General features: G+C 45.7%; 1 protein-coding gene across 6 annotated transcripts in view; it reads left to right on the forward strand.

Moving 5' to 3' along the window:
* The window catches only part of flncb (filamin C, gamma b (actin binding protein 280)), a 38,510-nt gene that overhangs the window by 10,844 nt on the left and 12,271 nt on the right, over positions 1-15,395 (forward strand). For all 6 annotated transcript variants that reach the window (XM_080518215.1, XM_080518219.1, XM_080518216.1 and 3 more), the window contains exons 2-26: positions 285-533; positions 706-803; positions 890-1,040; positions 1,368-1,486; positions 1,657-1,734; positions 2,432-2,594; positions 3,406-3,606; positions 4,263-4,388; positions 6,277-6,414; positions 6,643-6,769; positions 6,965-7,101; positions 7,387-7,580; positions 8,321-8,434; positions 8,512-8,655; positions 9,075-9,198; positions 9,310-9,470; positions 9,562-9,652; positions 10,198-10,367; positions 10,596-10,713; positions 11,466-11,728; positions 11,955-12,552; positions 13,013-13,186; positions 14,488-14,650; positions 14,889-15,049; positions 15,136-15,303. In XM_080518215.1, coding sequence (XP_080374341.1) covers positions 285-533; positions 706-803; positions 890-1,040; positions 1,368-1,486; positions 1,657-1,734; positions 2,432-2,594; positions 3,406-3,606; positions 4,263-4,388; positions 6,277-6,414; positions 6,643-6,769; positions 6,965-7,101; positions 7,387-7,580; positions 8,321-8,434; positions 8,512-8,655; positions 9,075-9,198; positions 9,310-9,470; positions 9,562-9,652; positions 10,198-10,367; positions 10,596-10,713; positions 11,466-11,728; positions 11,955-12,552; positions 13,013-13,186; positions 14,488-14,650; positions 14,889-15,049; positions 15,136-15,303 — 4,230 coding nt within the window. The remainder of the gene's footprint in view (positions 1-284; positions 534-705; positions 804-889; positions 1,041-1,367; positions 1,487-1,656; positions 1,735-2,431; positions 2,595-3,405; positions 3,607-4,262; positions 4,389-6,276; positions 6,415-6,642; positions 6,770-6,964; positions 7,102-7,386; positions 7,581-8,320; positions 8,435-8,511; positions 8,656-9,074; positions 9,199-9,309; positions 9,471-9,561; positions 9,653-10,197; positions 10,368-10,595; positions 10,714-11,465; positions 11,729-11,954; positions 12,553-13,012; positions 13,187-14,487; positions 14,651-14,888; positions 15,050-15,135; positions 15,304-15,395) is intronic.

Below are 15,395 nucleotides of genomic sequence, written 5' to 3' on the forward strand. Positions count from 1 at the left end.
CCAAACTGTCCTCAATCAGCCCCCAAAATGCCCTCAATCTGCCCCCAAACTGTCCTTAATCTGCCCCCAAAATGCCCCTCAATCTGGCCCTAAACTGCCCTCAATCTGCTCCTAAACTGCCCTCAATCTGGCCCTAAACTGCCCTCAATCTGCTCCTAAACTGCCCTCAATCTGCCCCTAAACAACCCCCCATCAATGTAAAATTGTATAATTGTCTGTTGACTGAAGTATATTTGAAGTTGAACGTGGAATCTTTCATTCTGTCTGTGCTCTTGCTCCCACAGACTCCAAAGCCATCGTGGACGGGAACCTGAAGCTGATCCTGGGTCTGATCTGGACCCTGATCCTCCATTACTCCATCTCCATGCCCATGTGGGAGGATGAAGACGACGAAGACGCCAAGAAGCTGACGCCCAAGCAGCGCCTGCTGGGCTGGATCCAGAACAAGGTGCCCCAGCTCCCCATCACCAACTTCCACCGCGACTGGAGGGACGGCAAGGCGCTCGGAGCGCTGGTGGACAACTGCGCCCCCGGTAGGTCCCGCACCTCCCGGATCCCTCAGGAATCCAACAGAGGAAACCTCAACTTAAAGATCTGAATCCTTCATATTCGGCTGAATCAGTAACTTCAAGCCGAACAGAAAACAAGTACACGTTGAGTTGGGAGGATTTCTCAGACATCTGTCAAACGCTGGTCCTCCTTCAGGTCTGTGTCCAGACTGGGAAACCTGGGACCCGAGTCAGCCGGTGGAGAACGCCCGGGAAGCCATGCAGCAGGCTGACGACTGGCTGGGAGTGCCGCAGGTTAGTGGAGGCTTCTCCGCACAGACACACGATGACCCCCCCGGTGTTTCAGTCTTCCCGACGGCGTTTCCTCGCGCTGCCTCCAGGTGATCGCCCCGGAGGAGATCGTCGACCCCAACGTGGACGAGCACTCGGTCATGACGTACCTGTCGCAGTTCCCCAAATCGAAGCTGAAGCCCGGCGCCCCGCTGAGGGCCAAGACGCTGCACCCCAAGAGGGCCAAAGCCTACGGACCAGGTGAGGGGACTCAAACAGGGCCTGAGTCTGCGGCATTCAATTCTTAGCTGATGACACCGTTTTTAACAAAACATCAATATCTCACACATTGGTTGTTGTTACACTGACAATATGGTCCTGAAATTATAAAAGGAATGTGAAATCATTAAATTCCTTTGAATGACCAGCAAATGTAAAGGTTTACTTATCAATAAATTCATATATTTTACGAAACATTGAGAGTTTCTTTGTGAAACAGCGTTTCTTCTGGACATGCACATAGCGGCTTAATGCGGTACTCTGATGGTCCTTAAACAAGGAAGACGTTTAAAAGCATGTGTCCATCAGGAATCGAGCCCCGGGGTAACGTGGTCCTGAAGCCGGCAGAGTTCCTGGTGGAGACGGTGGAGGCCGGACTCGGGGAGGTCCTGGTCTACGTGGAGGACCCAGAGGGACACATGGAGGAGGTAACGCTTCTCAGACTTTCAGTCAGATGTTCGGTAGACCTCAAACGCGTCCCGCGAAGAACCAATAGTGTCCCGTTGTTCCATGAACGTCTCAGACGTACCAAACAGTAGATGTTTTACTGAACATTGTCAATGTCGTCTCGTAGTTTAATGTTTATTTCTCTTTTCAGGCTCGAGTGATTCCAAACAACGACAAGAACCGAACCTACTCGGTGGTCTACCTGCCCAAAGTGGAGGGTCTTCATAAGGTGACCGCTTCATTGTTTATGTCATTTATTCAGGATTTTCAAACATCTCTTTTAAAACATGTTTTAAAATCACATGTTTTTTGTTAATTTTATATATAAATCTAATTTTGCTTTGCTTTTTTATTTATTCAATTAGTTGTTTGTTTGTTTTTTTAAGAAATACCTAATCAAACAATATTTATAAAATTATTCAATTTTGACTAAATTCATCAGTTGGATAATTTTAAAAAAAGCATTATTTACTTTATATCATGTCGTTTGAATTAATTTCATTATGTTTGAATGTGGATTGTTTATTTCTTTTATTCAATATTTCATTTTACTTGTTGAAATCCTGCTTTTGTTAGTTACATTAAAAATGAATCAGATACTATTTAAGATGCAATACCTTTTTTTAGAGCTGAAAAAAAATCCATCAATTTCATTTTTTCCCCCAAAACTGATTCATATATGTTTGTCATGTTTAGATCTTTAAAAATTATGTTTGTTTAAATGTTAATCTTTTTCCTTCGCTCAGAGGTATCGAGTTCATTCTGTCATTTTAAGGAAATAAATTCAACTTTTAAAGACTTATTTGAACTTATTTGTCTTTAACGGATTAGCATTTTGAATGCCTTTATGGTGAAGGGTCAGGGTCAAGGTCAGGGTCAGTCCCAGTTTAATTGCTCTGACGGCGTCTGTGGTTTTTCTCCTCCAGGTGAAGGTGCTGTTTGCCGGCCAGGACATCGACCGAAGCCCCTTCATGGTGAACGTTTCCAAAGCCATGGGAGACTCCAGCCGGGTTCAGGCCCGCGGGCCGGGACTGCAGCCCACTGGCAACCTGGCCAACAAGCCCACATACTTCGATATTTATATCGCAGGTAACTTGAAAAATGAAACTCTGAAAGTCATTAAAGCTGGAAAAAGAAAGATGGCAGTGAAAAACCTGATGTACTCTTTCGAATCAGCGATTCTCTTAGGAGATCAAAGTCTTTTTCTATTGTTGGACTGAATGCAGGAAAAGAGTCAGAATTACTCACCATACCACCTGCTGGAACAAAGTGGTACTACAGATCTGAGTGAGCTTCGGTGGGTTTCTGTGCAATATGCTCATAATTCTTGCATAATTTTGGCCAAGAATATTAGACTATCTTTGAAGAGTAATTTGTTTTTTTCTAGGTAGAAAAAACATTTTTAAAAGATAAAAATGTGAAAAAAATGATGCTGTCCAGAGAATAAACCCTCCACATTTTCTCTCTCTTGACCACAAAATGTAATATTCAGAGTGAAATTAAAATAAAGCATCACAAAGTTTAGACTGCAGTTACCGCTTTGTCCTCTAGGGAGCTCACACCCTGGATTGTTTTTAAAAACAATTTTTTAAAAATGTTTTACCCTTCTAATAATTTCACAGTTCAATGTTGTTTCTTTTTTATTATAAAATTGCTATTATTTTTGAAGAATTTTTGTATTTATATTCCTATGTTTTGCATATATTCATAGATAAGAAAGTAGTTTGACTGCACACTAAAAATGTTCTTTGTGATTTTTTGTTGTTTCTTGTCTGTCTTCAATCTTTCACTCTTTCATCCTCAAGTATGAGGGGAAAAAAAGAGCGATCTGTTTATTTGAGATCATATTTAAAGTGGTTGAATCTCTTTAACTTCCTGCTGTTCTCCATCTGACCACCAGGGGCTGGAGCCGGAGACGTGGGTGTCATCATTGTGGACTCGAACGGACGCCGCGACACGGTGGAGATCGTCCTGGAGAACAAAGGCGACAGCGTGTTTCGGTGCACTTACGTTCCCGTCCTGGAGGGGGCGCACGTGGTCTACGTGACCTTTGCCGGGCAGCAGATCCCCAGAAGCCCTTTCACCGTCCACATCTCCGAGGGTGAGTCCGACTCGTGTTCCTGCTGAACCTGGACGTCTCCATCAACACCGACTCCTCACCAGAGTGTGGTTAACCTTTGACCTCCACTGACCCATTAAAGAACTAAAACTGTGTGAAACCTGAACTCGGGGTCCAGAGGGGTCAGCTGGTATTGAGGCTGGTCGAGAGGTGGTCTACATGTGGAGTCTGATCTGGACCAGCAGGACTGGTTGTGGTTTGGGGACTTTAAATCATAACTCACTTAGAAATCATTTTGATTTGAGTCTCAGATGTCGAGGACTCACGTCTGGGACCTTAGATCTAACCTCTACCTGAACTCATAAACCCTCCAGCTTGTCTTTGACTTTTGACTTTGTCTGTCGAGAATTTCGTTCTTCCATGTCTCGATACAGAATGGATACTTGAATCACTTCGTCAAAAGTTTTGACTGTTTTCAAAAGCTTGTTGATGAACCACCTGATCAGCTTTAGCTTGACGTGTTTCCGTCTACGACTTTGACCCCCAACGCTCTGTCACTCAGTTGTGTTTCTCCGAGATGGGACGTGACCGTCTTCTCCCGCCACCGCCGGCTGGTTTTTAACAGCTCTGCCCCCTGCGGGCTTTGGAGGCGGCGTCTGTGGACAAAACGTTGTGACCACTGTTGTTCCCTCCCCCAGCCTTGCCGAGCGCCCCTCCGGCCGGGTCTCCGGTGCAGACCCTACCCCAGTCCGTTCAAAGTCCGCCCTCAGACAGGACCCGAAGAGCCGCCCCTCCTCCGACTCCTCCCAAACCCAGACGACCAAGTTAGTACAGGCCGGGTCGGGGTGGCTGGAGCCTGCCTGTCTGCGCTCGCCTGGTCCTTCTTCCCTCCTCAGCTCAAAACCTCTCCCCCCGCTCGCCTCGCTCCACCGGGACGGGGTCCCCCAGCTTCATCGCATGTGCCGGCTTCCTCCTCAGCAGCTTCATCTCTCTTTCTAAACCTCTGAGGCAGCGGGGGGCGAGGCGTACCGCCCCCTCTGGACGGATTCTGAAGTAGAAAACCAAATTATCCACAAAAAATATGACCTTTATCAATTCACTGAATTAAACCGTGGTGCAGTTTGAATATGACATTGTTAACTAGAATACTCAGTACAGTACTTTCTGCTGTTGACAGAACTTAAAGGAGCTCTCCACTCGTCTCCCGGTAGATTAATAACAAAATGATCAGTTGCTTCTCAATCCAGTAACTTCAGCGTTTTAATTTTTATCAAGATTAAATGCATTGGATTCGTTTCCATTGGTTGCAAATCGCTGCTTTAAAAGACAGTTATGTTAAATTCTTCAGACTTGAACCTCTCATGTTACCGTAACGCTGGCAAGCGTCTGAACGACAGAAGCTTTCATGTGAGTTTTGAACTCCGTTATTCCTGTTTTCAGGAATTTCTAACCCTGAACCATGAGCTTACTGACAATTTAGACCGAAATCATCAAAAAACAATTATATATGTATTGTTTTAAATACACTAAATAACCCAAATTGATAGATATTGATTAAAACATTACAAAACATGCTTGAATTGTGCTTTTTGTTTTTTGTTTTTTGTATTGTGTTGGTACAACTAATGATAAAATCAGTTTCTTATTATCCAGAGGGGGCCTCCTGAAGTCTGTTAAGTTCAACTTTATTTAAAAAATCAAATCCAAACATATCTGAAAACACAAAAAAACACCTTTCTTAAAAAAAAAAGAAAGTAAAGTGGTGTTGAAATACTTTTTGTTTTGTATTTTCTGAACTTATACTATTTTCCACTGCATATCACCTTAAACTCAAATAACCGAGCATAACCAGACCTTTAAAAAACAACGAAAAGTTTCAGGGTGATAACACAGAACTCCTCCTCTGCTTGACCATCTTCAGTAACTCCTCTTCCTCCACCTCGCCTTTCATTTTCATGCTGGAATTTATGTCTCAAACTCTCCTGCTCTCAGTCGCCATTTCACCCATGAGCCGCCGAGCTTCCTCTGAAGGTCTGACGACGCTCCAACTCTGAACCTCTGCTGCTTTTCTCTTTTCAGCCTCAACCAACTGCTTCTGATCAGCTGACTAACACACACTCTGTGTGTGTGTATGTGTGTGTGTGTGTGTGTGTGTGTGTGTGTGTGTGTGTGTGTGTGTGTGTGTGTGTGTGTGTGTGTGTGTGTGTGTGTGTGTGTGTGTGTGTGTGTGTGTGTGTGTGTGTGTGTGTGTGTGTGTGTGTGTGTGTGTGTGCGTGCGTGCGATCATTCTGTTTTTTTAGTTTGTTACATAATCGACCAAATTAAAAGGTGCAGAGTAAATGGAGATTATGTGAACTCGTTTAAGATGTTTTGTTTCATCAGTCAGGCAGTGACTCCGAAGAGCTTTTAACTTAAGGTCACAAATATAAAATTGTGTCGTCTGCATATCAGCAAACATTACAATTCTCTTTAATAAGTTAAAGTCAGTCATTTAAATCATAACCTTTTTTTTTTTTTTTTACAATGTCTTTCAAACAAATATGTCACCCATTCTGTATTTATATGCATTTTCTTTGAGTGTGCTGATGTGGGACAGATTCCAGCCATTCACTGTAACACAGAGATCAGTCAGTGACGATCAGATCGGTAGATTTAGACACTTCAGTGTTTATTTCATCCTGAGGCCCTTTTGTTTTTCTGGTTTCTTTTCAGCGAGCAACCCGAACGCCTGCCGGGCGTCGGGCCGCGGTCTGCAGCCCAAAGGCCTGAGAGTGAAGGAGGTGGCAGATTTTAAAGTTTACACCAAAGGAGCCGGCAGTGGAGAGCTCAAAGTCTCTGTGAAGGGACCGAGTAAGACGCCCGACGCTCCACACACACCGTCAAGCAGCAGGGAACTGAAACACTCTGTCTTATTCTAACCTGTAAAGAGCTGAGATTTACCACGATGAGGATCCATTCTTAAGTTGTTTTGCTAACTTCAGGAACATCAGTAATTTGGAACGGACAAAATGTCGTACAAAAACCTTCCATTTTTTGGGTTTAGTTGCTAGTGTAAATTCAATTCTTGTGTCGTTGCAGAGGGCCTGGAGGAGCCAGTGAAGGTGCTTGAGATGGATAACGGCCTGTATGAGTGTAATTATTACCCCATCATGACGGGGAAATACATCATTAACATCACATGGGGAGGTCACAGCATTCCTCGCAGGTCAGAATCATACAAATTGAATGCTTATATGAATCATTTCATGTGTGATATCACAGTTTTTTGCCACAAACAGAATTTTAGAGGAAACAGAATGGAACCTTGAGGAACTCCAAATACTTATATTTCCAATCATTTCAAGTTTTTATTTTTGGTTTTTTTTTTAATGGGGGAATAAATGCCAAACCCTGTTTTTAGTCCCTTTGAGGTCCAGGTGAGTGAAGAGGCGGGGCCTCAGAAGGTGAGGGCCTGGGGTCCCGGTCTGGAGACCGGCATGGTGGGCAAGAGCGCCGACTTTGTGGTGGAAGCCATCGGCACCGAAGTGGGAACTCTGGGTACGTGGTGCAAAGTCTTAAATCACATTGTCAGCATAGAATTGTACATGGAACTAATTTATTGCTTAAACTTTAGACCCAATATGGAGCCTTGAGGATTAGCTCAATAACATTTTAATTGTAAACCCTGTTAAAAAAGAGTCATTTTGTTCAGTCTGACACATTGAAATAGATTTGATTGAATATTAATGGCCTAAAATCACTATTTGAGTTCCTTGAAAAAGTCACAAACGCTTTCTTCACCTTCCATAAAACTATGTATGTCATTATTTCCTTGTTCCGCAGGTTTCTCCATCGAGGGTCCGTCTCAGGCCAAGATCGAGTGTGACGACAAAGGCGACGGCTCGTGTGACGTTCGGTACTGGCCGACCGAACCCGGCGACTACGCCGTGCACGTCATCTGTGACGACGAGGACATCAAGGACAGTCCCTTCATGGCTCACATCCTCCCCGCTGCTAATGACGTCTTCCCAGAGCAGGTCAGGACCACAAACTCATATGAAACACGATCTCGCATGCCGAGAGCAAGACCACACAAAAATGTTGAAAAACACACAAAAATGTTAAAAACACATTTGTTTTAAGTCAAAACACAACTGTTTGCAAAGTTTTCAGCTAATTCTATCATCTGGAATTCATTTTTCTGATTTCCAATAAATCTGAACTGGTTTTATTTTTGTTTTTCTGATGTATTTTGTCACTTACATCACCATGTCAGCGTCACTGAGAGCCAACGCCTTGTTCTTCTCAGTTACATTTTCACTAAACTTCTCCTAACTCAAGAAGGAGAGTATAATAATCCTGAACTCAGTCCCACTGTAAGTAGCATTAGCATTTGGCTATATCCAAAGTAGTAAACAATAGCATTAGCAACCTCAACAGCTGTTCACTTAGCCCACTGTTGGCTTTAGCATTAGCATGGCTTCGCTACAGTTTATCTAAACTCCTGTTTACCAGAGGAGGAGCCGCAATAATCCTGAACTAACCCAGTCCCCCTGACAGAAACGTGAAAGATGTCACACTGCAAGTAGCATTAGCATGTAGCCGCGGTAGGTGTGATTAGCATGAGGATGCTTACATAGCAGTTCGCTTCCCTTTCTAAAAGCTGTCTACATGATTGTATTTTAATTGTCTCCTTGTGATTAGCTGAGAAATGTGTTTCTTTGAAGACGAGATAAGATTAATAGATCACCCTCCTGGACCGGTTCAAATATTCCAGGTGAAGTGTTTCGGCCCCGGTTTGGAGCCTCTCGGCTGCATCGTCAACAAACCGGCGGATTTCACCATCGACACTCACGGAGCCGGCCGAGGAGAGCTGAAACTCTACGCTCAGGTGAGACGACGGCGACATTCAGACGCGCCTCGATTTTATTCTTCCCGGGTGACGTGTCCATATTTTCTTGCCCTCAGGACGCAGAAGGTTTCCCCATCGACATCCAGATCACAGATAATGGAGACAGCACCTTCTTCTGCGTTTACATTCCCACCAAACCCATCAAACACACCATCATCATCACCTGGGGCGAAGTCAACGTGCCCAACAGCCCCTTCAGGGTAAAAAACATTCCTCACATTCAGCTATTTAAATCATTCTTTTTGTGCTTGAAAACAATCACAAAAATAGTGTCATCAGCATATAAATGTCCAAAATAATACTTAATTAATTTTTGCCATGTCTGTACAGAACTGATGAGGATCCATAAGCCAGTTTTTCATTTTCAATTTTTAAGTACATCTAAAAACGTGAAATTTTTTTGGGGTACCTGATACAGACTGTGAAGTTCAGACAATTTATGTAAAAATGATGTTACAATACAATTGTGTGTGACGCAAACATAACTCCTGTAAACATGATGTCCAGTCGAAAATATCTCATCTCCATTGAGTTTTTGAGGTCTTTCAGCGTCTTTGTGCAGGTTTGAACACATTTGTAGTGGCAATTTTGTGGATGTGGGATCTGTGTGCTGGGTCAGGTGACGATCGGCGAGGGAAGCCACCCGGAGAACGTGAAGGTTTACGGTCCGGGTGTGGAGAAGACGGGGCTGAAGGCCAACGAGCCCACGTACTTCACGGTGGACTGCAGCGAGGCCGGACAGGGTGAGAGCCACTGGTTTAGAGTCTCGCCAGCCTGCGACTAGCAGTTTTACATCATCTAAATTATCATCTTGTTTTGTTGATTGTTCGCGTTGGCGGGCCTCCACCTGTCAGGTGACGTCAGCATCGGCATTAAGTGCGCCCCCGGCGTGGTCGGGCCGGCCGAGGCCGACATCGACTTCGACATCATCAAGAACGACAACGACACGTTCACGGTGAAGTACACGCCTCCGGGTCCGGGTCAGTACACCATCATGGTGCTGTTCGCCGACCAGGTGAGACGGCCCGCCGCCAAGCAAGCCAGTCAGAGCCAGATCTGCTCGACGAGATGCCTGACAAAGCTCTTATTGTGGGAAAAACAAACAGGAGATCCCCGTCAGCCCCTTCAGAATAAAAGTGGACCCTTCGCACGACGCAGCGAAAGTCCGAGCGGAGGGACCTGGGCTGAACAGGACCGGTGAGACGAGACAGAGAAAAGCACACAAAACAATACAAATGAAAAAATTTTTTACAACAAAACAATACAAATAAACACAAAATAACAACACAATAAGAAAGAACACAAAATAGTAAAAAAAATATATAACACAAATGAATAGAAAACAATGTAAACTATGTAAAAATAAAGTATGAATAAACACAAAATGATACAAAGCATTAAAACAATACAACACAACAATACAAGCAAGCAAAACAAATGCAAATATACACACTGTTACACAAAGCAATGTGTACAATGGAAAACAACACAAATAAACACAGAACAATCCAAACCAATATAAATAAACAAAGCAAAACAGTACAAGTAAACACAAATAACACCAAAGAACCGCAGCAGAAAGTTTCCACATCTGAATCTGGCTCTGCTTGTTTCTTTCTCTTTAAAGGGAGTTTTTTTCATTTTGTGCAATAGTTAGAGTTTCAAAGTAAAAGTAGCTTCAGATGACTCTGTTGTTATCGGCGCTTTGTGAATAAAATGGCATTGTGTTGTTTGCTGTGCAGGCGTGGAGGTGGGCAAACCCACTCACTTCACCATCTTCACCAAAGGAGCCGGTAAAGCCAAACCGGAGGTGCAGTTCACCGCAGCCACCAAAGGGGACGCCGTCAGAGACTTTGAGATCATCGACAACCACAACTACTCCTACACCGTGCGCTACACCACCGTGCAGCAGGTAACGCGGCGACGAGATCCACTGTCACGCCGTTGTGCAGCTGGTAACACAACAACTGAGTGTACCAACACACCGCTATGCAGGTTTTAACACGATGGCCACATTTACTGATACACCGCCGTGCAGCAAGTGATATGACGGCTATGAGACCACATGACTGTGTGTGTGTGTGTGTGTGTGTGTGTGTGTGTGTGTGTGTGTGTGTGTGTGTGTGTGTGTGTGTCTCAGGGCAGCTTGTCCATCATGGTGAGTCACGGAGGAGACCCCATCCCCAGGAGCCCCTTCAACATCATGGTGGCCCCCCCTCTGGACCTGAACCAGGTCAAAGTTCAGGGCCTGAACAGCAGTGAGTCCACAAGATGTTTCAGCTGCTCATCTGTGAGGAAACACAAGAAAAATTTAAAAACAAGTTCACTCGTAATTTGGCAACAGCCTCTGATTGAGTCCAGTATAAAATAGAAACTTTTTTAGATAACAAAATCCGGTTTCAGTTAGCGGACGTGTTTGATTTGTTTGGAAGCCAACTTTAACTGATGTAACATTTTTTAATCAGCCCCATATCAATGAGGGAGAAGTGCACCATGTTTAGCCAGAAGGTGGCGCTGACTTCAGCCTCCAGAGGCTTGAAAAACGTTTGCGGTGTGTGGATGAAAATGGGTGTTCATCAGGTTTAAACTGAACAAAACTAACTCCGGAAAAATTTAATCTAACCCAAACATCAAAGTTGTTGAAGTTGAATTTAAAATTTTATTTAAAATTGCATTTCGATTGCAATCAGGAAGTAAATAAAGATGCAGTGTGCAGTGTTCATGTGGTTGATAAATCTTCACTGAGTCGTGTGGAAATGAGATTCCCAATGAGAACAAAGCTGCTGGATTTCAATCAAAGGACATTAGCTTCGTTTCAAAATGTAAAAGTCTTCACTGACGCCGATGACAGATTTCTATTTGTGAAAATTATTCTATCAAATCAATCGCAACATTGTAGGAAACGAGAAATGTTAAGAGTGATTCAACTTCCTGTTTCAGGATAAAACAAAACATTTTAAAAATTTAAAATAAAGTAAGTTCTGACCTCTTCTATCTGTTCGATTCCCAGCCGTGGAGGTTGGGAAGGATCAGGAGTTCACAATCAGCACACTCGGCGCCGGCGGTCAGGGAAACCTGGACGTGAAGATCACTTCGCCTTCCCGGCGGCCGATCCCCTGCAAGCGGGAGTCCGGAGCAGCCAACGAGGTTCACACGGTGAAGTACATCCCCCCGGAGGAGGGTTCGTACCGCGTCGACGTCGCCTACGACGGAAACCCCGTCCCCGGAAGTCCGTTCACCGTGGAGGCCGTGATGCCCCCCGACCCCTCCAAGGTGAAGACTTTTTACTCCTGTTCAGTCAGATATATGCGTTGTTTTTGTAATAAAAACCAAACAACAGCACCCTCTAGTGGCCCTGCATGAAAACTACATTTTTTTTCAAATCTTTTTGAAGCTTTTTCTATCAATAGCTAACGTTACGGCAAATAAATCAAAGTCCAAACTGATCAGAAAGAGAGACGTCATCCTCATGTGCTTCCTCCATCTCGCGTCCCTCCAGGTGCGAGCCTACGGTCCAGGTCTTCAGGGCGGCGTGGTGGGTAAGCCCGCCCCCTTCGCCATCGACACGAAGGGCGCCGGCACCGGCGGTCTGGGTCTGACGGTGGAGGGTCCCTGCGAGGCCAAAATCGAATGCCAGGACAACGGAGACGGCTCCTGCTCCGTGTCCTACCTGCCCACCGAACCCGGAGAGTACGCCATCAACATCCTGTTCGCCGACCAGCACATCCCTGGGTCGCCGTTCAAAGCCCAGGTCCAGTCGGTGTTCGACCCCAGCAAGGTGACGGCCAGTGGGCCGGGCCTGGAGCGGGGGAAGGCCCACGAGGCCGGCGCCTTCACGGTGGACTGCACCAAAGCCGGCGAGGCCGAGCTCACCATCGAGATCGTGTCCGACTCCGGAGCCAAAGCCGAAGTCCACGTCCAGAACAACGGGGACGGGACGTACTCCATCACCTACATCCCGCAGAGCCACGGCATGTACGCCATCACCATCAAGTACGGCGGCCACGCCGTGCCCAAGTTCCCCGCGCGCCTGCAAGTGGACCCGGCCGTGGACACCAGCGGGGTGAAGGTGTACGGCCCCGGAGTGGAGCCCCGAGGTGAGCGCCCCCTTTTTGTCATTAAAAGATCCTACAGTGTATATTTCAGGTTAGAATACTATTATTTCATTTGATCACATTTACTAATTAAAAATCTTAATGTTTTGAATTAGATTTTTAACAGAAATGATGCAACCGTTGTCACAATGTTCTGTTTCTGAGCTGTTTCTCAAATAATTGATCATTTTAGGGTATTTTTTCCCCCTGTTATCGTAGTTTTCTGTTGTCTTCTGTTAGATTTGTGGCCTTTTTGTGGTTTTTGTGAGTCTCTTTTGTCTATTTAAGGTACTTTTGTGGATCATTGTGATTATTTTTTTTTGCGTCTCGTTCCTTGCCTTCATGCCTCTGGTCAAACATGTACATATATTTTTGTGTTGGTTTTACCTCTTTGTGGTCGTTTGGCGTCGTTCTGCGGTTGTTTCGTGTGTTTTAAACGGACGTTTCCCCGCTTCTCCTCCAGGCGTCCTGAGAGAAGTCACGACTCACTTCGTGGTTGACGCTCGCGCTCACTTTAAGAGCGGCGGCAGCCACGTCAGCGCGAGCATCTCCAACCCATCGGGCGCCACCACCGACGCTTACATCACCGACCTGGAGGACGGCACCTACAGAGTCGGCTACACGCCGTACGAAGACGGTGAGCGGGACGCCAAACATCCAACAAGCACTAAAGACAGACTTGGAGGCATAAAGTCTCTCTAATCAACCAATCAGCTGCTGATTTGGACTGATTCAGGCCTGGTTTTAAACTGGCTTCAGACCTAGTTTTGGCTCTGCTTTAACCTGGTTTCAGACTGGTGACAGATCAGGGTTTAGACTGGATTCAGACCTTGTTTTGAACTGGTTTTAGATTGGTTTTGTACCTGATTTTATGATGGTTTCAGACTTGATTTTGGACCTGACTATAATCTGCTTTTATACCTGGTTTTAATCTGGTTTTAGATTGTTTTTTGAATGGATTTTACCCCTGGGTTTAGACTGGTGTCAGACTGGTTTTATACATGGATTTAACATGTTTTTAGAGTGGTTTTAGACCTGATTTTGAACTAGTTTTAGACCTCATTTAACCTGGTTTTAGGCATGTTTCTGAATTTGTTTCAGACTGGTTTCAGGTCTGTTTTCAAACTGGTTTTAAGTTGGTTTTGAATTGATCTCAGTCTTGGATACAGTTGATTCAAACTTAGTTCTGAACTGGTTCCACACTAGTTTCGGACTGGTTCTAGAACGTGTCCTTACAATATTGGGGGGTTTTGCACTTTTAAATGTAGTTTTGGAAATGAGTTTAAACTGATATTGTCAGATCTGGTTTTAGCTTTTATACCTTCAAACCAGTTTCAGACTGGTTGCCAGGAGTGACCTCTGCTCTTCCTTCTTGCCTCTCAGGCTCTGAGTCGTTTCTGTTTGTGGGTTGAAATCATAAAAATAACCTGGAAGCTGTAGTGTGACTTACTGTCTGTGTGCGTGTGTGTGTGTGTGTGTGTGTGTGTGTGTGTGTGTGTGTGTGTGTGTGTGTGTGTGTGTGTGTGTGTGTGTGTGTGTGTGTGTGTGTGTGTGTGTGTGTGTGTGTGTGTGTGTGTGTGTGTGTGTGTGTGTGTGTGTGTGTGTGTTGTATAAATAGCTGCAGTCTGCACACAGCATATCAGATGGTTTTCCACTGATACTGATGTGTGACAGGCTGCAGTGCATCATGGGACAGAAATACTCACTCGGACTTTGAAATGAATGCAATCACACACACACACACACACACACACAAAATTTTCAATCACCGACTGGGCCAACTGTTAGCTTCAGTGTTAACGTTTACTACTCAAAGTATCTTGTTACTTTTTTATTTGGAGCAACTAGTAAAGTAGCTGCTACTTTTATCCGTTATCGCGTCCCAATGTGCAGCGGCTGTCGTCACACCGACGCTGTCCGTCGTCTGCGTCTCTGCAGGTCTCCACGTTGTCGAGGTGCTGCTGGACGAAGTGTCGGTACCAAAGAGTCCGTTCAGGGTGTCGGTGACCGAAGGCTGCGACCCGACTCGAGTCCGAGCCTTCGGTCCGGGTCTGGAGGAGGGACTCGTGAACAAGTCCAACCGCTTCACCGTGGAGACCAAGTAAGGCCTCTGAAGCACCACATTACTGTCATACAGTCACTCCACTGGCCCCAGGATGAAAGTCGTCTGTATTTTCTATTTCAACATTAAACTGACCCCACAGTCTTGACTTTCTGCTCTTTTATACTCGCCACCTCATTTTCTTCATTGTTCCTGTAGTTCTTATTACAGCCACCAGAGGGCCTGATCAAGTGTGTCGCCGTTGGCTTCAGTTCTGACCCTCCTCTCTGGTCCCCAGGGGTGCCGGCACCGGCGGTCTGGGCCTCGCCATCGAGGGTCCGTCGGAAGCCAAGATGTCGTGTAAAGACAACAAAGATGGCAGCTGCAGCGTGGAGTACATCCCCTTCACTCCCGGAGAGTACGACGTCAACATCACCTTCGGGGGACGGCCCGTCCCGAGTGAGACAGAAAACAATCGCCAACACCCTCCCGAGAAGACTCCTCGGTGCACTCCCGACTTACTCCGCCCTCTCTCCTGGTTCCAGGGAGCCCGTTCCGTGTCCCCGTGCGAGAGCTGGTGGACCCCAGTCAGGTCCGGTGTTCCGGTCCCGGTCTGGGCAGCGGGGTCCGTGCTCACGTCCCCCAAACCTTCTCAGTGGACTGCAGCAAGGCCGGCGTGGCCTCGCTGGAGGTCCAGATCTACGGACCCTCAGGTAGGACCACCAGAAACCCCCCCCCCAGGTGTGTCTGCAGGTACATCCGTATCACCTTTCTACCGCGAATAGCACCTTTTCACTCTCAAACT

This window comes from Blennius ocellaris, assembly GCF_963422515.1.
Source record: "Blennius ocellaris genome assembly, chromosome: 22".
Taxonomy (NCBI): domain Eukaryota; kingdom Metazoa; phylum Chordata; class Actinopteri; order Blenniiformes; family Blenniidae; genus Blennius; species Blennius ocellaris.